Below are 22506 nucleotides of genomic sequence, written 5' to 3' on the forward strand. Positions count from 1 at the left end.
TCGACAGCAATCTGCGGCAGAAACAAAATAACATCACACATTACGTCATTGGTCAAAGCTGACGGGTGGTATCGGACACTAGAATTGACCCAAATTTTCACTGTAAATCCAAATGACTCATCCATAATTAAAAGCAGTTGTGTGAGAAATCAAGATCGTATAAATCATGCCCAAAACGAATTACAATATGAAAACAAAACAATATATGTAGAATTTTTAATATACGCTTAACGAGGGTAATTTGCGGTACAAACAAAACAACGTCATACATTACATAATTGGTCAAAGTCGACGGGTGGAATCGGATACTAGAATTGACGCCATCCTCTCGCCACCAGCGTCAACGTCACAGTGCTCATTCCGAGTACCTTGACCTTACCTTAACGTTCCAGTCCGTCCCGTTCCATTCCACCCATTGACCGCCTGTGTAAATCAGACCATTTGAAATCCTGTGGAATGTTTTGTTTATTACGTTTCGCTACGTCCAGTTCCGTCAAGCTGAATCAGCCTTTACGCTGGTGGAATATGTTTGACCAAACTTAAAGTACATATCGCTTGCGAAGATGCTAATGTAATATTTTTATGTCCTACAAACGCCTTTGGGAATTCAACCGTGTATAACATTACCAATGCAGGAGGCATCATTTTTCTCTTTCTCCGTTGATTCACTAATTTTTAGCTAATGATAGTGATATCGTTGGTAATGTCTCACAAATGTCATCTGAGGTTGATGCATAATTTGCGGTCTTTGGATCCGGCGTCTGGTTTTGTGCTGTTGTTGTAGAAGACGCGGGGTAGTGATTGTATTGAACGAGTTGTAACGTAAGTACGTTTTTTAATAAGGGCATCTGAATGCTTGTGAAATAAGTTTCTCACTTTATTTCAATAGAAGTTTGCATTTAGGAGAAGTTGCTTCTACTATGTTAAAGAAATCCCGCGGCGTGTTGTCTCGTTCGTGGTTGAATAGCTGATTAAGAGAAAGCTTTGTTTAAGCTACAGCCAGGGTGAAGTTTAAAAGTTTATGTGTTTAATTGCAGCACAACAGTAACAAGATGAAGATGGTAAGAGGAAGAGGTCGAGGTGGAATGGGAAGAGGAATGGGCAGACCAGGGCCATTCAAAGTTAAGCCTTTTGTCCCTCGTCACCCTTTCGATCTTACTTTGTGTGAATCTGCGTTTCCTCGTGTAAAGCCATTGCCTGATGAGACTGCATTCACGCAGGTAAAACTTTCGTGTTACATTTAACCGTAATTAATAATGAAGTAGGCTAATATCTATAGTTTGAGTACATAGAAATAGTATGTCGTCCTGGTGCTTATGTCTGTAAATCTGGCCATCTGTACGTTTTACCTTAGCGGTCTTGTAAAGCAGTTTTTTTTTTAACTACGTGTTTTTTATGTATTTATTATGAGCCTCTTGTTTACTAGAAATATTTCCGTACAATTATTTTTAGTCTGACAATTTCACGGTTTTGTGGCATTGCATATTCGGCTGCTGGTAGCAGACGAGTGCATAATTGTTTACAAAAGAATAACTGTGAAGTTCTATAACATTATTTCACTATACTTTTCTATGCATTTCACATCTGCAGATCGTTTTTATTGATAGGTTATATAGATCACATGGGTAATTATTGTTTTGGTGTTTGCTCATGTTCCTCTATACAAGAACCATTAGTACTTAGTCTACCTGGAATTTGCCTTCTAGTGCTGACAGTTCCTTGATCTTTTTAAAAAGGATAAATTTGTAGGTAGTTCATGCTTTAGGACTACTATTGTTTGTAGCAGTTGTATTAGGCTGACAAAATTAAGATCATTATTGCTTGTTTTTCTCGTCATATTTTACTGTGGTGCTGCATTCTTGTGAAGAGAAAAAAAAAAAAAAAAACTTTGATTTCTTTGTAGGCACTTCTGAAGAGAAATACAGATCTGTCACCATCACCGCAAGAGCAGACTTCTGTTCTAAATCTTGTGACAAAGATACAGACAGTAATGGACAACTTGGTTGTTGCTCCAGGTGGCTTTGATGCCTGTCAGTTGGAAGAAGTTAGACAAGTTGGATCTTTTAAAAAGGGAACTATGATGACCGGACATAACGTGGCAGACATTGTTGTCATACTGAAAACCTTGCCAACAAGAGAAGCTGTTGATGCACTTGGTGTTAAGGTGCAAGAAGATTTGAAAGCTCAAGATCCACAAGAGAGTGAGTAACTCAATCATTCCTTGAGAAAATGTCAAACATTGTCTTTACAGTAGTAGTATTAAATTGGCAATTTTTTAGTTATTGGAATATTGCAATATGTGAAATGGCGTATTCTGTGGGAATACTTATGTAGTAAACATACTCAGAAAATATGTTTTGGCAGAAACAGTGGGGAAAGAGGTTTTATATAAGATATAAAACGTTTGTGTGTGTGTGTGTGTGTGTGTGTGTGTGTGTGTGTGTGTGTGTGTGAGAGAGAGAGAGAGAGAGAGAGAGAGAGAGAGAGAGAGAGAGAGAGAGAGAGAAATAATGTTAAAGTTTGTAAAAAATGTTTCAGTTCTCTCTATGTTAACAAATGACCGTGGCTTCGAGATCAGTAGTTCTGAAGCAACTGTGAGGGTTTTAATGACCACTGTCCATCACAATCTTCGGAAACTAGACCCTGAACTGCATTTAGACCAGAAAATTTTGCAGAGTCATTTAGCAGCAATCAGACACAGGTGAGAATGTTTCCCATGTTCATAGCATTCACTCTTCGAAAACGTGTAAATGTACTAATAATATGAGTTATTTGTTTCTAAAAGCTTCAGTCTGCTCTGACATTGCTTGTTTGCTGTAGAAGGCATGAATTAAAGTTGAAGCTTGTTACTTATTGTCAGGGATAGTTCACTTTACGTTATAAGGGATTGAGTGTGCTGTCATTGAAATCTGAAGATTTGATGTTCTAAACTTTGTAGTATTCATGGTGTTCACTCATTTCATAAACTGACTGCCTCTCAAAACCTCGAAGTTTATCTCTAATGGCTCAGTGGTTGCTGTTCTTCACAAGAAATGAAATGACAGCCAACACCACCTAATATTACACTGGTGTGGAAATATAAACACCAAATAAAAAACACAAATTCATAATAATAGTTGAACTTAAGACACAGTTATGTGCAAATTTGACATCAGACAGCAGTACAAAATGACAAAATATGGTGGCAATACACACAGTGAAAAACCACAAACTATAGAAAGAGGTTTCAGCAACATTGGTTAACCTATATGTCTCAACTGTAGATGCAGATACCGATGGGTGATAGCTTACACAACAAAAACATTAACCACACAAAATATTCAGGCACCAAATTTAATATTAGAGATGGAGACTCATGAAAGGAAATAAACTTATGAAGAAAAAATAGTGTACAGTAATAAAATATTCTTAACACAATTCAAGAAACAATTTAGAAAACTGAGACAATAACACATACCTCAGTTAAAAAACAAATGACGTGAAACAACTTGAATGCCAACCTCACCCTCCCCGCCCATAAAGGAAGAGAATACACTGCCAGCCACTCCCACTTAACTTAGGAGCAGGGGCCTATATTTGTTGCCAATAATGAAAAATTACAGTAATGCTGTAAAACAGTTCTCCTAACAGGGCTCAACACGAGCATGCAAGACAGAAGAATGCCTTTTGTCCTTTTCAACAACGGGTCTGACAGGAACCCCCACTCCCCTCCAGTTTCCCTCAATAGTATTCATTGCAGGCCCCAATCTTCAAATCCAGTATTGAGGTTCACAATGAGGTGATTATGGCCCCTATTGCACAACCCCTTGTATGAACTCAAGTCATGTGACAGTAAATCATTTAGATACATATTCCTCTTAGTGAATCTAAAACACATGTACCTACTGAGATTGTTAGCATCAGTCTCCACCTGAAATAATAGCCCCATAGACCAACATGTACTTCTTCACTCTTATCAAAAGAGCTTGTCAGCTTTCACTGTAACCCAAACAGCATCCCTACCCCTCTAATGGTCCCCTTTATTTAGTGAATACAGCACAACTTCTCTACAGAAAGAAAATTAATCAGTTACTGTCTGTTCAGTACCACCAGCTTGATGCTTGTCATGTCTGATACAGGACTAGTATTAATGTTGACCTTTCCAGTGATCTGTGCCACACATTATCGTGGGGGCATCTCCACATACACCTATTGGAAGAATGTTGTGAGAAGACCTTCATTAATGTTATTACCACCTTTAATTTCACACCACAGCGTAAGACCATTAAATCTTAATTATGGATCCCTCTTGCAAAAATCACATAGCAAGAGTGTGAACCAATGTAACCAACTAATGAAACAAGGCTTAGACCATAGATCTATGATCTAAGAATGGGAGTATAGCAAAGCAATAAAAGGATAAATATGTTACACAACTATAAGGCACTAGATGATATTTGAGCGCTAAAAGGAAATAGTGCGCAGGGTAAAAAATTTCAATAAGAAAATTATTGACCTAAAATTCAAAATTCGTGTAAATTGCGAATATAATTCACAATTTTTTCTCGTAATTAGGACAACCAAAGAATGTGGAAATACGGAAGCGTCCGATCCTGCCCGTCTGCTTTGACCCATGATGTCACAAATATGGCGGAAACGACCATAAACCATGAGTCCAATATGGTGCATATAAAGTCGTTACGTACACATTATGAGGGCGAAAATACATCGAAAAACACACACACGTTCCACAAAAAGCCTAATGACACTAACGGGACAAGTGCGGGAAATAGGGGGTTTTTGGGTGGGGACAAACTAAATATAAACAAATTTAGACACCCACCTCCATGCAAAACAGACATCACAAAACTCCCCAAATACCATTAAACACAATGTCATCTGGAATCGGACACTTCCCTTGACGTATGTAGTTCAACAGTAGCTCCTGATCTCATAAATTGGAATCGAACACTTCCCCTGACCTATATAGCTCAAAAACATCTACCGATACCAACATTCACAGCCACACATTGGGATCGAACACTTCCCATGACTTATCCTCAAGACATCTCCACATACAGCCGTCCATGGTCCAAGACGCTGGAACTTTAAGTAAGCTTCATTTCTTCACGACCTACTGAACACTTCATGACTTCATCCAAAAATCCGAATAGTTGAAGAAATTTTATTAGAGACAACGCACTGTCCCCTGTCGTAGCCAACAACCGCAAACTGTTGACCCTGTCAGTCATATCCATACCTACCAAAGACATAAAGGCAATTTACCAAAATTCACACACGACGTCACACTCGCAAACTAAACCAAAAACATCACCTAACACACCACCAGAGAGCACCACTGATCGCATCAAGACGACACCTACAAACACGCCACTCTCACAAACTATATTCTGCGCCATCGTGACGTCACATACCACAACAGCCTTACGTCAAAGGTCACTGCAGACGGGTGGGATCGGACGCTTCGGTCGACCCAAGAAAGTTTAGTATCTGTACAGTGTCACCCTTCAAAACAAAGAAATGAGGCTTGTCACTGTTCAAAGCAAATAAGAGGTATTCAGCACTCAAATTGACCTGTGAATAAATTGTGAAAGAAATATGACATGCATGGTACAATGGGTAATATACCCACACACATGCGTGATTGAGAGCTTGATTGGCACACTAGTTCTACTGCTACAAAATCTGTATTTGTTACTACATACAGGGAAACAATTTTGGTACCCATTGTCATCAAATAAGAAGTTAACTGTTTCTGGCTTATTGGCTAAGAGATAGCTGTAACCAGTTATTATCCTTGTTTCAAAGGAAATGATCAGTTGGTAACATAATGTCCTGCTGTTTAGTTTGACAGTCTGGTGAATTATCACGGTAAATAGGCACTGTTTAGGCTGTACACTTCAGCTGGCACATGGTTGGGCATTTATATTGGAGTGTGGTGCTGTGGACACATTAAAATTGATTTTGAATTGGAGATAGTTTTCAAAATAAATGGTATACTAATTACTCGTTGTGATTCTTCAATTTCTCCAGGCATATTTTGACTAAATAAATCTCTGGTGAACAGCCTGATATGAGTGTGCATAGGACAGGCACGCTCATACCAGGCTGTTCACCCGAGATTTATTTCGTCTTAATTACTTGTTGGTATTTCTAGGGATTAATTTATAGTTTCACAATATGTGCACCACAGATTTCTTGTGCTCGGTTGTGAAACTTCTCTGCTTTGAACAGTTCTCTGTGGAACACATGATAACTGTAAAAAAAAAAAATTTGAATTACGATTGTAGTGGTAGGTTGCGTATTCATAATACATTTGATGGGGAAGTATCTGCCACATGATTTTGATAACTTATCAACTTTTCAGCCGTTGGTTTGAAGAAAATGCCCACCATTCATCAATAAAAGTTCTTATACGCCTATTGAGAGATCTAAGAAACAGATTTGAAGGTTTTGAACCTCTTTCTCCATGGATGCTCGACTTGCTGGTAAGTTGACAGGCATTTTTATTGTACTTGATTTTAATGGATAATTAGAATTTTAAAAAACAGTTGATAAAAGAGCACAAAATATTTGTCGGGTTGTCATCTGTTCTGTACAAAAATATCAAAATCAGCATTTCTCAGTTTTGAAATTAGATTCATAAATCAAGTATGTACGTGTGAAGATGGTAAGACTTCATGCATGACAGTGTAAGGTCTTACATGTCAGCCGACATGCAGTATGTTCCATAATCATTGCATTTAGGCCTATTAGTAATGAGCACCCAGAAAGCAGAACTGTAATGTGCAGCTTTGAGTGTCTTCATTGGTGATGGTGGTTGTCGTGGTGGCAGCGGAAGTCATAGTGCAGTGTAAATAGGCAAGTTAAGTGTTTAAGGAAAACTATTAGCATTGGCTGTTACAAGAAAATCATAAAGGATGTGTAAAAGGGTTCAAATATAAACACGTGTCACATCTACAAGGATTGAATCTGATTGTTAATGGTGTAGTCTGTGGTAGTGTAAAATTTGGACAAGATAGCAAGTTGCTCTGCCGTTATTTACTACACATGATCACGGCTTTTCGAAGTGGAATTCATAATTGATTTTTCCTAAAAGTTTAAGGTCGGTTAAATTTTAGAGTTTGCAATCTGTTGAAAATTAAGAAGTACGGCATACTCATATGGATGCTGTGTGATTAGAGTACAAGATACAGTTCCTCATTTAAGGTAAATTCTGGTGCTGGACAGCCTGTAGCAGCAACAGTGATGGAATTATTGATACCTTCCTATGGAAAGTGGCATCACATCTACATGTATAATTATTATTACAGTGTAGAACTTGCAGAGAAGTTACTTCAAAAGAAAATTAGAGTTCATGGAACAATACGGAAAAATAGAGAATTTCTGGAAAAATTAAAGTATGCGAAAATCAATGTTTGAAGCTTGTGATCAATGGGAAGGTGAAGTACTCGCACAGGTATGAAGAGCTTTGAAAAACTAAAACGATAAAAATGATCTCTACAATACATAATGCCACTTTGACTGACGCTCAAAGAAAATGTAGCAAAATTTATTTATTTTATTTATTTATTTATTTATTTAACCTGATCAGATTAGGGCCATCAGGCCCTCTCTTACATCGGACCAGTGTTTAGCACATGCAGCATTTCACACATCAGAGTTAAAACATGACAATAGTTTAAATAAGAAAATTTGATTACTCTAGTCACAATATGAATAAAGAATAATGACTAAGACCTAATAAAGTAAGTACTGGCAGTATTTTTACGACAGGTGCTATACATACAAATTATGATAAAAGTAATAATAGTAACAGTAAAAAAAAATTAAATAATAATGATAAACATGAGAAAAATTGGCAATAGTAATGAAGATTTGTGCAGATGTACATTAATATCTTGGTGTGTAAGGTAGATGTTTACTAGTATAGCGAGTTTTTGGGGAGGGAGACTTAAGGAGGGGGAAAGAGGGAAGTAATGAGATGAAGTGCATTTGTGTACAAAGGAAAGCATTACTGTTGCTTAAGTAGATGCGTCATTAACTGTTTTTTGAAGCTGGACATGTTTTTAAGTTCTCTAACATACCGAGGGAGGTTATTCCAGAGTCGGGTTCCCGCTACTGTAAAGGACTTGGAGAAGGCGACTGAGCGATGCAGTGGAACAGAGAGGATTTTATTATGATGGGAACGTGTGTTTCTGTCATGTTGTTCAGACATAAGCGTTAAGGACGAGGAGAGATATGAGGGACAGTGTACATTTATAAGGCAGTAGATGAGACAGAGAGTATGGAAATCTCTGCGTTTGTCTGCACGCAGCCAGGACAATTTTGCATATGCTGGTGAAATGTGATCAAAAAGTCGAATGTCACAGATATATCGGACACAGGCGTTCATGACCAGTTCCAGATGTCGTGAGTTTTCCTGAGAGAGGCCTTGTAGGATAATATCGCTGTAATCAATGATTGGGAATATAAGCGTTTGTACTAATTTCTTTTTCAGATCGAAAGGGAAGAGTTTTTTATATTTTTGTAGGACATGAAGGGATGCTGATGCTTTTTTGCACACTGCAGTTACGTGCTCTGTCCAATTTAGATTTTCATCTATTATTACTCCCAAACTCTTTGCTGAGGGAGAGAAGTTAATATTTGTTCCATTTATTATAAGAGATGGTACGGATTCCCGATGTTTTGGGCTAATGAGCTTAGAGTGACCAACAAGTACCGCTTGGGTTTTAGATGGGTTTAGTTTTAGTCCTATGTCCTGTGCCCATTTTGATAATGCCTCGAGATCAGTATTGAAGTTTTCAATAGCTTTCTTCAGATTGTTTGGTTCCGCACTTAGATACAACTGAAGGTCATCAGCATACATATGATATTTGCAATAAGTCAGAACCGATGACACATCATTGACATACAGAGAGAAGAGTATGGGACCTAGTACTGAGCCTTGGGGAACGCCTGACACTACCTGCCGCCATTGTGATTTTATATTCCCGGACAGGACGCGTTGCTGACGAGACGTCATGTATGAGCGAAACCATTGCACTGCACTTGGTGAGAAATTTAGACCGCTAAGTTTGGCTAGTAAGATGTCGAAGTCGACAGTATCAAATGCTTTGCTGAAATCTAAGAAGCAAATGATAGTCGCTTCTTGTCTGTCCATGGCAAGTTTCAGGTCATCTGTCACCTTTATCAGTGCGGATGTTGAGCTTCGATATTTACGGAAACCTGATTGGTATTCGTCTAGTAGGTTGTTAGTAGTTAGGTAGTTGGTGAGCTGGTCATGGACTATATATTCTAAGGCCTTTGATAGTGCAGGAAGAAGGCAGATGGGGCGGTAGTCAGAGGGTGCTGTGGCGATGTCCTTTTTAGGCAGTGGCTTAATTTGTCCCAGTTTCCAGGCCTCAGGGAAAACACTTGTGATTAATGAGTCGTTGAAAATGTCTGTTATAGAGGGCAGTAGTTGATCAATAATAAGTTTTACCATCTGGATAGTGATGCCATCATGTCCAGTAGATGCTGATCTAATCCGCATTATTGCTTTCTTGACAGTATTGCAAGTGACGTGCCGTAGATAGAATTTTTCTTTGCTACAGTCGTTCATCCCCATGAAGTAATCAATGATTCTCTGTTTTTTTTGCGGTTCAGTTGTGGTTGCAGGTAATGTGAAGAATCGGTTTAGTTCTTCAGCTGGGACCATGGGATTTTCTGCAACTTTTATTTTGCCTAAGCCGAGACTACGGAGATTTTTCCATAGGATAGCTGGTCTACATCTGTTGTCAGCTAATGTACGGGCATGCCTGAGCTTAGCGTTTCTCACCGCTTGACTGACTTTGTTTCGCTTCTGCTTGTATACAATGTGATTTTCAGGGGTAGGGTGTATCTTGTATGCTCGATGAGCAGCGTCTCTGAGATTCATGAGCTGTTTTAGTTCATCAGTCAGCCAAGGTGCAGGTTTCCTTTTTACTTTTCTGGTCTTTATTGGAGCATATTTGTCATATAGTTTAGTAATTTTGGTAGTGAAATCTTGGAGTTTGTCGTTTATGTCCATGAGGGGAGTAGATGTCATCCCCCAAACTATTTCTTGCGCCACAGTTTCGAGTTCAGGCAAATTTATGCGTTTGAAGTCTCGGTATGTAGACAGTTTTTGTTTTTTTCTAGGACATTCTAGTGAATACGTCATGAAAATGATGTCATGGGCCGACATGCCAGGTGCAGATATTTGAGAGGTGCGGATTATTCTGTTTGGAGATTTCGTTGCGAATATATCTATGAAAGTGTGACTGGTAGTCGTGTGATGAGTAGGTGCCAGCTGAAGTAGCGTCATATTTGAGGAAGAAAGCATCCTCTTAAATTTCCCAGTGGAAGGACTATTGCACAGAAAATTAATGTTAGTGTCACCTGCTATAATTACATGTTCATATGACGATTCGAGACTAGAGAGGGCAGTTTTGAAGGAGGCGAACCCGCCTACTTTAGGAGGTTTGTAAAGGACACACATTAAGCACTTTCTGTTAAGAGATTTGATCTCTATGAACATATATTCCTCTTGTTTATCTACATTGCTGTCGGATGTGTGTAGTACAGTAGGTGACAAATCAGAGCGTATGTACGCCCCTACTCCGCCCCCTCGTCTGTTGAATCTGTCGTGCCTGAGGAAGATATAGCCATCTAGGTTTACGGAATTTGTAGGAATACTTGGTTTCAGCCAAGTCTCTGACAAAAGTATTACGTGTATATCAGTAGTCTGAAATATATATTTGAACTCGTCGAAGTGAGCTGGCAGAGATTGGACATTTGCATGTGCAATATGCAGCTTGGTGCGTTCGGATGTTGATTTCCCGAGGAGACTGCCGACAGATGTTTGCGGGTCGTGGTTAGCGGTGACAAGAGGGTCTGGCATGAGGAATGCGGAAGGCGTGTGAAGGAGAGGGGGTGAGGGAGTGTCCTCCCAGTTCTGAGTAAGGTGAGCGGCCGAGGGGGGGGGGAGGGGGTGGGTCCCCGGGGAGGCAACTTGAACTGCGGCCAAGGTCAGCGAGGTCTGCAACGGTTCTGGAAGCAGCCGTGGGCCGGCAGGGGAAGGAATTTCGCTAAACACAACGGGAGTAATCTGCACGAAACGGTAGAGTGTGATATTAATTGCACTTATGAGGATAACAGCCAAAGTATGATGGTGGGTTGCTAATTAAAGATGGAAGTGAGACTACCTTATGTAATAATTAACAAAATTACATGAGAAAACAATTATAGATTAAAATAGTTATGTGGAGAAACGAAAAGTTGATAATACAAATAATAACAAAATGAGTTACACAATAAAAAAACCTGAAAGTGCATTAGACTACAATAAATACATGAAAGGAGTTGATCAGGCAGACCAATATTTATTACCGTGTATACAGAAAAATTATAAAAAGGTTTGCTTGTAACTCTTTAATTGCACATTATTTAATGCATTCCGTACGTGTCAGTATTTCAAAACAGAACACAAAGGCCCGATTTCACAATTTATTGAAAGCATCTGATTTGTGGATAAGACATTGTACCTTCTTCTGAGCAAAACTTCGAGGTTGCCTCTACATCGCGTACGTCTCGTCGTGATCTGGTTGAGACTTTCTGGTCACATAAAGCGACATATTTACTTGCATGTGTACACCTTTGAAATTTCATGAAAGTAAGGGAACAGGGCTGAGAACTTAAGAGAACTAATGATGAGAGTAGCTAAACTTAAAAGATTTATAATCTCCCAATCATGTCAAGAAAAGCCGGCAACAAGCCAAGTAATCTGAATTAGCACTGCCATCTCCAAGCAAATAAATTTTTACAAGACGTGCAGACGGCAGAGTGTTAAGCTTGAAGTTACACTGATAAGAGTCCATGCACATAATAAAAGCTTTAGGCTCCCATGCTGATGTGATAAGTGTAATTGTTAATGATGTCATGACTATTTTCATGAATATTCTAGAAATTAATGAATATAAAAATTTCTAACCTTCATTAATCAGAGAAATATTTGTCAGATGCATGATTAGTTGCCTCTGGGAAGGGAAAGGTGAGATATAGACAAAATGAGTAGCATGTAGGGCGATAAATAAGAATTAGATATAACGAATTAGAAGTGACACTTGATTAGGCAAAATGATTGAGAGGTGTGGTAACGCAAAAAGTAATTGCCACATATTTCATGGTTTACCTGATATTACAGAATAATATACACTATGGGATCAAAAGTACGTGGACAGCTCACTGATTTTGATTCAAAAGTTCGTGGTGCCCTTCATCGGTAATGCTGGAATTCAGTATGGTGTTAAACAACCCTTAACTTCCACTCTCACAGCCATACGTTCAATCAGGTGCTGGGAGGTTTTGTGGGGAATGGTAGCCCATTCTTCACTGACTGCTGCACTGAAGAGAGTATCAATGTTGGTTGGTGAGGCCTAGCGCGAAGTCAGTGTTTCAAAACATACCAAAGGTGTTCCATAGGATACAGGTAAAGTTTCTGTGCAGGCCAGTCCATTACAGGGATGTTATTGTCGTGTAATGACTCTGTCACGGGCCATGCATTATCAACAGGTGCTTGACTGTATTGAAAGTTGCAGTCGCCATCCCTGAATTGCTCTTAAACAGTGGGAAGCAAGAACGTGCTTAAAACATTTTAAGCCTTTGCTGTGGTAGTGCCACACAAAACAGCAATGGGTGCAAGCCTCCTCCATGAAAAACACAACCACACCATAACATAGCCGCCTCCAAATTTTACTGTTGGCTCTACACATGATGGCAGATTACGTTCACCGGACATTCGTCATACCCACACCATGCCATCAGATCACCTCATTGTGTACCGTGATTCGTCACTCCACACAACGTTTTTCCACTGTTCAACATCCAATGTTTATGCTCCTTACATCAAGCAAGGCATCGTTCGACATTCACCGTGGTGATGTGTGGCATATGAGCAGACAGCATGAAATCAGTTTTCCTATCTCCTGCCTAACTGTCATAGTACTTGCAGTGGATCCTGATGCAGTTTGGAATTCCTGTGTGATGGTCTGGAGAGATGTCTGCCTGTTACACATTACGACCCTCTTAGACAGTCGGTGGTCTGTCAGCCAACAGACGAGGGCAGCCTGTATGCTTTTGTGCTGTATGTGTCCCTTTACATTTCCATTTCACTAACACATTGGAAACAGTTGACCTAGGGGTATTTAGGAGTGTGGAAATCTCACGTACAGACATATGACGCAAGTGACACCCAATCACCTGACCATGTTTGAAGTCCATGATTTCTGTGGTGTGCCTCATTCTGCTCTCTAGCTGAGGTTACTGATATGGAGTACCTGGCAGTAGGCGGCAACACAATGCACCTCATATGGGAAATTATGTTTTTGGGTGTGTCCAGGTACTTTCATTTGCATAGTATATTTCAACTATAGTGATTTCTCAAGACAACATTAAATGAGAAGTCTCTAGCCTGATTGCTAGTTCTGCAGTTCTTTGTTGACTTACTATGTTGTAAGCCATGCATCACATGCAGCAAACTTGGGAAGTTATATACTGTACCTAGACAACATACACAGTTCCAATATTCCGATTGAGCTTGCTGCATCAGTCCATTATGCCACAATGGATGGCACATTCTAATTTAACACTTAGTGCTTATTTATTTTCAGATAGATCTTAATTTTGTTGAAATTTTTTAACAAGTTTAATGCTAAGTAAGGCTAATTCAATTAGCAGATTGTGCAAATGACTAGTTTCTTTGTTGATGCATAACAAATGTTCATAACCATGCTGCCTGTGGTCTTCAGCATCTCAAGAAAAAGAAACAAGATCGGTAAATGAAATTTTACATACAACTTTAGGTTATGACAACTGAACCATAACTAATGTTCTTCATAAATTTACTAAATTTATGTCCGCTGATCAACCAGTATGTCGTACCATTTTCTTTGTGTGGTTTGTATAAAATGAAATGCAATTCAGATTAAAAATATTTTTCTTTCACAGGCACATAGTTCAATTATGAATAATCCCAGTCGCCAGGCATTGCCAATCAATCAGGCATATCGCAGGGTTCTGCAGTTGCTTGCAGCTGGTTTGTTTCTCCCAGGATCAGCAGGTATTGCTCTACATAAATTTAAAGCTTTATTTTGTGTATAAATGTTAGGTAATATGCCTACGTAATACTTCAGCACCGTCTCTTATTTTGATTGTTTCCATGTAGATTGTTATGAGGATCTATGCCCCTGATCATGAGCTGCGTGTTGTGTTGAACTTCTTTGTGACATGTACAACATAATTTAAATATTGACAGTGAGCAACAGATTAGATAAATAACTGTCTGGTGCTAAAGTTGGGTATTATCTGTTGGGATGTTATAATGTAAGGCTGCTATTAGTTCAGCCCAAACATCCATGGTAGCAGAAAAGTGGTTTTACTACACTAGTTCTGTAAATATGCCAGATTGCACACTATAAACTATCAACTTGAACTTGACAGGATGGCACTAGAACAAAATGTAGTGGCACAATAAGATATAACTGAATATGATACAGCAATATTTTAAAAATGGTGTGTTTTGGCAATCTGATACTTTCGCTATGATGGAATTTAATTTAGTAGACGTTTGATATCATCTTAGTCCTCCATAAATATATTGCAATGTCAGAATACTGTCCTCACAACATAAGTAGTATAACTTTACTCTCTACTGCAGTGGCAGGAGCTGTACAGAGCTTGCTGCAGGCACTAAAGTAGTCCACAGTTGACAGTGCTCTTAGCCAAATGGCAATACTATCGGCAGAATTGCACAACGTACAGGTGGAGGTGGGGAAGAAGAAGGTGGTGGTCTGAATTTGTGAGTGCTATGTGGAGGCTGCTGCTCGGAACCGAGGCACTAGGCAAGTGGTGGTGGTAGCAAATTGTTGTGGTTTTTCTTGAAGTTTTTTAATCACTACCTACTTGAACATGGTATCACTGGTAGGAATAACTGTATCAAAGGACTGCATTGATTGTCGTGCTGTGGAATTCCCAGTTGTAAGACCCTGTGCAGTACACCAACGCAGCATAGCCTCCTCAAGGCTTCTCACAGGCTTACCCTGTCAGAGGCAAGACTATCTGTTAAAACAGTCATATCATAACCATACATTCTGTAATTTCTTCTCAGCATTTTATGCAACCAGCTGCCAACCAAAATGAATGGCCACAGCCAAACTGTGGCTTAGAGCAGAGTTGACCACCCACAGACCTAACATGCTGCTGGGCACAGGATGCTAGATCTCCACACACACACACACACACACACACACACACACACACACACACACACACACACACACACACACACACACACACAGTTCTTTCTCTCCCCTGAATATAGATGGAAGTTGTCTTTGAAATTAAACATTCAGTCTCATCATTCTTTCGCCCTCTTTCTCCACCAACCACTCCCCCACATCCATCTCCAGTGCTGCTCCAGGACCAATAGTAACTCATCCTGTTGACATAGTACCCATTTTCGTTCATATTCTCTTCTATTCAGTACTGCACCTAACTGTGCACAACTGCCTGTGGCTAGAATGAACTCATTACTGGCACATGCATGTGCACCCGCAGCATCTCCTACTCAGCTGTCTTCCAGCCTTCTACAACCCTCCCATCTAATTGCTGCTACTTTCCCCATTCCATCCAGCACAGCTGCTTGCCTCAGTTGAGCTGTTGTCCCGGCACAATCTTGTAAGTCAGGACAATGTAGCTGTGCAAGTGTTATTTTGTGTGTATGCTATAACTCTGACAAAATGATTTGTTGGAAAGCTGGCAAAGTTCTCAGTCTAGTTTTTGTGCCTTCCAACAATTCACTGCCTGCAGTAGAGTTGTTACATTTATTTTTTAAATTATTGATCCAGGGTAGTTTGCAGTGAGATGACCATGTTATACTCAAGTGACAATCTCTGTTAGGCTTCTCTTTCCACATTTTATAGAGACTGCAATGACAATTCATTGGCTCTCCTGAGTCCTAATTTGACTTGCTTCCAGAGATGTAAATAGAAGCACCTACGAGAGAAATACAGTCAGAGGTACTCCACAAGTATTGGTATGATGTTTGGTAGAGGGTACCCTGTATCATTATTAGTCATTTCATTTCTTGTTCCATTCCCAAATAGAAAAAGGAAAAATGACTTATTATAGGCCTCAGTATGAGCCCTAATTTCTCTGGTCATTGTTTCATGGTGCGTAAATGAAATATATGTTGGTGGCAATAGAATTGTTCTGTGTCCCACAAAAAAGGTCTTCACTCCAGGTATTGGCACTTGAGCTCACAAAGCATCTCTGTAATAATCTCTTGTTGATCAAACCTAACTGTAACAAATCTAGCAACCCATTTTTGAATTGCTTCAATATCTTGCTTGAATTCAACCTGGTGGGATCCAGAACACTTCAGGATTCAAAGAAGGGTTGAACTCATGTTCTAAACATGATGTCCTTTACAGACAATCCATGCTTTCGTAAAATTCCTTGAGTAGTTACACCTAGATATTGAAACAATGTGACTGTGAGCAGATACACTGCTAATGCTGTATTCAAAAATTGCAGAGTTGGTTTGTCTACTCATTTGTAGTAACTTAAGTGTTTCTACATTTAAAACAAGCTGTCAATAGTCACAAAAAATTGCATCAGTCATCTTGTCATCTTACAGTCAGTTGACACCTTCCCATATACCACAGTGTTATCAGTAGGTGCAGATTGCTGCTCAGTCTGTCAGATCATTTTATGTATGTTGACAATAAGTGTGTTCCTATCACACTTCACTGGGGTACTCCTGATAATACCCTTGTTTCCAATGATCACCCAGTGTCGAGGACAACATATTGTGTTATATTGCTTACAAGGGGAAGGCCTCAGACACGGCCAACCGATTCGGCTCAAATTTGGCAGGTGGCTTGTGTACAACCTAAAACGAAGGACTCTAAAATATTTTGGGTTAACACCCCCACGTTTTTGAGAAAATCACCCCTAAAGGTTATGATGAGAAATCTCCTCAAAATTGGAGGGATCGATAGATAACTGTAAATAGAGCATTTTTCATCATCAGGTATGGGGTCCGCAAACACAAACTTTTCCAGAAATCGAGGAAAGAAACTTTTACAACTGCCGCTTCTGTACCCACCTGGTAAACTCTTTTCGCCGACTCTTCGGAAGGAAGAGTATAGCTGTCGAAAGATTGCATTCATTAGATGTTCTTGGTGCTGTGAGTATATTTGTTTCAAATATTTATATGACAAGTACCATCCATCTAGTTGTTCGAAGAAATGCGAGGACACGTAACAGTGACTGGAGGAGCCATTGTAAAGTGACCTGGAGTAACATTTTAGTTGTTGACTATCCCAAGAGGATTGAGAAATTTATTGGCCTACCTTATTGTTAACATTCCTTATTAATTTACTTACCTTATTAACCCTCCTATCCCTAACAATTGAAATATGAGAAATACAAACGAAAAGAACAACATCGGCTAGGTTTCTTCGAGATTAGAGTGCGCGTTCTCCGATTCCCAGTCTCTTACCTAGGCCGTTGCGCTATCTCTTTTTTTAAATCTCATTTTGTTTGCTTTCGTTCGTTGCATCTGCTCGGGGCGGACGTCATAAGACATCCGTTTAAGTTCGTTGTTGATGGATTAACTCAGTTTTTTTTATTACTGAGGGCAGGTAACCCTCTGACCGAACACGCTGAGCTACCATGCCAGCAATATCGGTGCTGTCGGCGAGAAGCGTTTACCATGTGGTTACAGAACGGCAGATATAAAAGTTTCTTACCTCGATATCTCCAAAAGTATGCATTTTCAGACCCCATATCTGATGATGAAAAATGCTCTATTTACAATTACCTATCGATACCGCCAATTTTGAGTCGATTGCTCGTCATAACTTTAAGGGGTGATTTTCTCAAAATTGCGAGGGTGTTGACCCAAAATATCTTAGGGTCCTTTGTTTTAGGTTGTACACAAGCCACCTGAGAAATTTGAGCCGAATCAGTCGGCCGTGTCTGAGGCCTTCCCTTTGTTAGTTTTCGAACCACTTGGGTATCTGGAACCTGTTCTGTATGCTTAGACCATAAGTCAACCATGTCAAATGCTTTGTGAAAATCCAGGAAGGAGTAGTCTGTTTGTTGCCCTTGATCCATGGTTTACCGGATACTGTGTAAGAAAATGGCAAATTGAGTTCTGCACAAGCAATGCTTTCTAAATCTGTGCTGATTTGTGGACAGAAGCTCTCAAGTCCCAGAAAAATTGTTTATATTTGAACTGAGAATATGTTCAAGAACTTGGCAGTAGACTAATGTTAAAGGTATTGGTTGATGATTGTACGGAACAAGTTTTCCATTTTCCAAGTGTATGACTCACCTGCACTTTTTCCCAGTTGCTCACAACTTTGTGCTGGGTGAGAGATCCGTGATAAATGAAAGCTAAGCAAGGAGCCAGTGTTGTAGAGTACTCACTGTGAAACTGGACTGGGTTTCGATCTGGAGCTAATGGCTTCGTTTTTAACTCACAGTTGTTTCTCTACACCAGGGATGCCTATTACTGTTTCCTCCATACTAGGGGATGTGAAACTGTGGTATGTTTGTATGATCATTCCTGCATGAATGATTTCTTAAATGCGAGGTTTGAAACTGTGGGAGGTCACTGTTGACGGTAGTTCAGAAATTGAACTTTGCGGGACTCAGCTCCATTGTATAACACTAGACTTGGATCCACTGAACAGGTTCGGTACTCACTACACTAGCAGGAAACACGCTTGGCAATGTCGCTAAAATTGGTGATTGACATAATTATTGTGCTTTGATAGCAGATATTAATTTTACTTAGTAGATACACAGTATGTATTACCAAAGGTGCCGCAGTAAAGAGATCGAGGAAAGTAAGTCGACAAAGGTCCTACAGTGAAAAGTCTCCCCACCCTTCGAAAAGATTCTGCAGTGGAGTGTGCACTGATATGAAACTTCCTGGCAGAGTGAAAATTTCATTCTGAAAACATTCCCCAGACTGCAGCTAAGCCATGTCCTTTCTTCCAGGAATGCTAATTCTGCATGTTTCATAGGAGGGCTTGCGTGAAGTTCGGAAGGTAGGAGACGAGGTACTGGTGAAGCAAAGCTGGATGCCTCAAGAGTCATGCATGGGTAGCTCAGTCGATAGAGCACTTGGCTGTGAAAGGCAAAGGTCCCGAGTTCGAGTCTCGGTCCGGCACACAGTTTTAATCTGCCAGGAAGTTACGAACATAGTGTTTACCTAAAGTTGGTAAGAATGATAGTGTCAATTAACTGACAGCAAAGCTTAGGATAATTGTAACTAAAAACAACCTCTGACACACAGGTAAGGATTCTGTTACAGAATCTAGTTTCAGAGTTTTGTCCAAAAAACAAAAAGAATAGAAAATGTTCTCAATGAGAAGTACCAGTTTTACAACAGGAGATAACAATGCCTTGAATAATAGTGTAGAATAAAGGTAAATTATTGCTTTGGAACATGAAAGAAGAAAGTAACACAGAAAGAAGGAAAAGAAATTAAGGAACTGGAACTAAAATAAATGAAAAAATCCAGATTACAAACTGACATTTTGTAAATCTATTCTAATTTTGTAAATATTTTATGTAAATAACATTGTTACTAAATGCTGTCCACATTGCATTATGACTGTTAGCGTTGTTTTCTCTGTTAGAACTGGAATTCCTTCTCATAACAAATATTGTCATCCATTTTAGACTTCTTACCTGGTGCACTGATGTCTTTTATGTTAACAGTTACTGCAGCATTTTACTTTAAGTGATTTAGTTTTACTCTGAGCCCTATAGTCAATAGCTCAGCATTTTACACATTAAGAAACATTGTTCAAGGTGGAAAAAATGGCAAGGCGAGGAAAAAAACACACAGAACTGATGAAATATTGAACCTGGAGTTTTCTGGACTGCACTCTGGGACTCACCAGGTGCATAGAGCATTGTTGTAAGAGTTGTTCAGTTTTTATTGGCTACAGTTGAACTCTGTGTACTTCACTTCTCACTGCAAATATTTTGAATCTATAATTCTTACACCGTCACTAAGTATCTATACAATGCTGTTAACTAATCACATTGTAGTCTTCTAAGATTGTTACGTCAGTTAGCTACACTCACTGCTTACATAGCTGAGTAATTCATAATCTACCTGTACAGATCTAAAAAAAAAAAAAAAAAATTGAGCTTAAGCAGAGTGAGAGAGGGAGTATTAATTATTCAAAAAAATTTCTAATACCAATAATTTATTATTTATATCTTAATGTGTGTTTGCAGTAAACAAAACCATCATTTGGTAATGCCTCTAGGTTGTGAACTAATAATAGCAATTGAACCTACCTTTCTCAACAAAATTTTGCCAGTCATAAATGATCCCACCTTCCGACAAGGGTTATACAATGCAGACTTTTGCGTTTGGTTTTATCTAAGTTATTTTCTGTGCTAATCGAAGGTCAGTTGCTTTATACAGTCGGATGCTAGTGTTAAGAAATCTTTTCTGAAAGTACGTTTTTGCAGTGTAGCCTCTACATAAAATGAAATGTTGTTCTGCAGAAGAATGCTTAAGGTTAGTGTAATACATAGAGTGATAGATGAAGAGGTACATAGTCTAATATAGTTTCTTACTGGTTCACTGGAAAAGTCAGAGTATCAAAGCAGAAAATATGATCAAACACTTCCAGAACATCATCACATGAAACAAAACACACAAAATATGTAGTGTAGATTGCCACCCACTAAATTGACAATGTAAAATAAAGGCATCTTGTGAAAAATTGTCAGCTCCCTACCAACCCACCTGGCAGTTCCTACAAATAGTTTTATTCTCCTTCTTCCACATCTTTCCTGAACTGGAGCCTTTGAAAGTACTTCCAGCTATGCCCCCCCCCCCTCCGTCCCCTTTATTATCTTCATTGTGCAGTTGGAATAGCTAGTGGTTCCTGCAATCCACTCAAATGCTGACTTTAATGAAATTTTGTTCCCTTGTTTGCCTCTTCAAACCCAAATCGAATGACATTGTGTGTAATCAGACATGTGTGATTAAGAACTTTCCTTGTACCTATGGAATGTAAAAACTGCTGCTATGCTGTGTAATGTAGTGCAGAGATTGCCACAAGAGCACACACAGTGCACAGATCGCCACGTAACAGGCACCCCCAGGCCACTGCCCCCTTCAGAACAGGGTGGACTCACCCAGCTGTCAGGGCAAAAATGTGTTCCTGTGGATGGATATCTTATTTTGTGCAAGCTGTCAAGGAACAGGTAATTCAGTAAGGGAGTAAATGTGGGAATAAGTACTGTGGAGGTAGACAAAGACTTGTATATAGTAAGCAGTTACAAACAGATGTAGGGTGCAGTGGTTATGTAAATGTGAAAAAAAGCACAAGCTGGACATGCGGGAGGCTGCAACAAACAAGTCTACAGTCTAAGGTAGCAGCTGTGACAAACAGGAAAAATGGCAGTAACTATTAGGATTTACACTTCCTGACTTGCAAATAATACAATACAATCACATGTACTAAAATAAAAATGCAGATGGTATTACCATGTCATACTCAAATGACAATTTTTTGCATTGCTTGTTAGATTTTTGCTTTTAATATTACTATGCCAACAAATAAGATGCACAAAACATGCAGATGTTCCTGAAGAGATCTAATTATTAAAATACTGTTTTTAGGCATTTCAGATCCATGTGAAGGAGGTAACATACGGGTTCACACAGCAATGACTTTAGAGCAGCAAGATATGGTGTGTCTTACTGCACAAACATTACTGCGTGTGTTAGCACACGGAGGTTACAAGCGCATATTGGGTCTAGAGGGCAGTGCAGGTATGACTCCATATTAAACCAAAGTATTAGCATTCATGATGTCACAAATTGCTAAATAAAAATTCATTTTATCCAGGTATTGCAACTGACATGTCTGTCTGGGATGGTGTGGTGGTGTCTCCATTGGACAAGGCATATGAAAAACCACTGGAAAAGAAAGAAGGTGAAGAAGATGATATGGAAGCTGATGGTGGTGGTGATGAAGCTATGGAAACTGCAGAAAATTAATGCAGGCCTTATTTAAATCCCTGTGTGTGTGCATTGTTTAAAGATTTTTATTATATTTGTTTTAATATTAACTTACAGGACCATTCCATCAAGCTGTTACAGTTGATGTTTGTGTGATGTTTCATGACTTTTCACTGTGATGTGTGTACATTATACTCATAAACAATGAAACCTAAACATGCGTATTCTGTACTTACACCCTTTCCTCTATTAAGTAACTCTCAATGTATGATATTGGACTGAGCTGTTAACTGACGACAGTGTACTGTAATATGGGTAATGGACAACAGTGCTCCTAATAATTATATTAGGTATCCAGGACAGTCTTTTCCTTTATTAGCTCTCTGGATGGAATAATATGAACTACTAAAGGTTAGTGTTCTATTTTACATTTATTT

At 39.2% G+C, this 22506-nt stretch overlaps 1 protein-coding gene across 2 annotated transcripts; it reads left to right on the forward strand.

The window, feature by feature from the left end:
- The first annotated feature begins 669 nt into the window (after positions 1–669).
- Positions 670–22285, forward strand: LOC126166270 (interleukin enhancer-binding factor 2 homolog). Of its 2 annotated transcripts, none has more exons than XM_049920388.1 (8): positions 670–822; positions 1038–1220; positions 1904–2201; positions 2539–2701; positions 6368–6488; positions 14008–14119; positions 21728–21880; positions 21957–22285. In XM_049920388.1, the coding sequence occupies exons 2-8, from the start codon at positions 1053–1055 to the stop codon at positions 22106–22108; spliced, it is 1167 nt and encodes a 388-aa protein (XP_049776345.1). In that variant the 5' UTR covers positions 670–822; positions 1038–1052; the 3' UTR covers positions 22109–22285. The 2 variants fall into 2 exon arrangements, with proteins under 2 accessions (XP_049776345.1, XP_049776347.1); XM_049920390.1 differs by having other exon boundaries at positions 696–826.
- The last annotated feature ends 221 nt before the right edge of the window (positions 22286–22506 follow it).

Source organism: Schistocerca cancellata, chromosome 1 (genome assembly GCF_023864275.1).
Source record: "Schistocerca cancellata isolate TAMUIC-IGC-003103 chromosome 1, iqSchCanc2.1, whole genome shotgun sequence".
Classification (NCBI taxonomy): Eukaryota; Metazoa; Arthropoda; class Insecta; order Orthoptera; family Acrididae; genus Schistocerca; species Schistocerca cancellata.

Excerpts from the sequence above, each read along its gene's own strand:
- LOC126166270 (XM_049920388.1), top strand. The coding sequence starts at position 1,053 with ATGAAGATGGTAAGAGGAAGAGGTCGAGGTGGAATGGGAAGAGGAATG. Across the intron at positions 2,202-2,538 it reads AGCTCAAGATCCACAAGAGA|TTCTCTCTATGTTAACAAAT; the intron begins GTGAGTAACTCA and ends AAAATGTTTCAG. Across the intron at positions 2,702-6,367 it reads TTAGCAGCAATCAGACACAG|CCGTTGGTTTGAAGAAAATG; the intron begins GTGAGAATGTTT and ends TCAACTTTTCAG.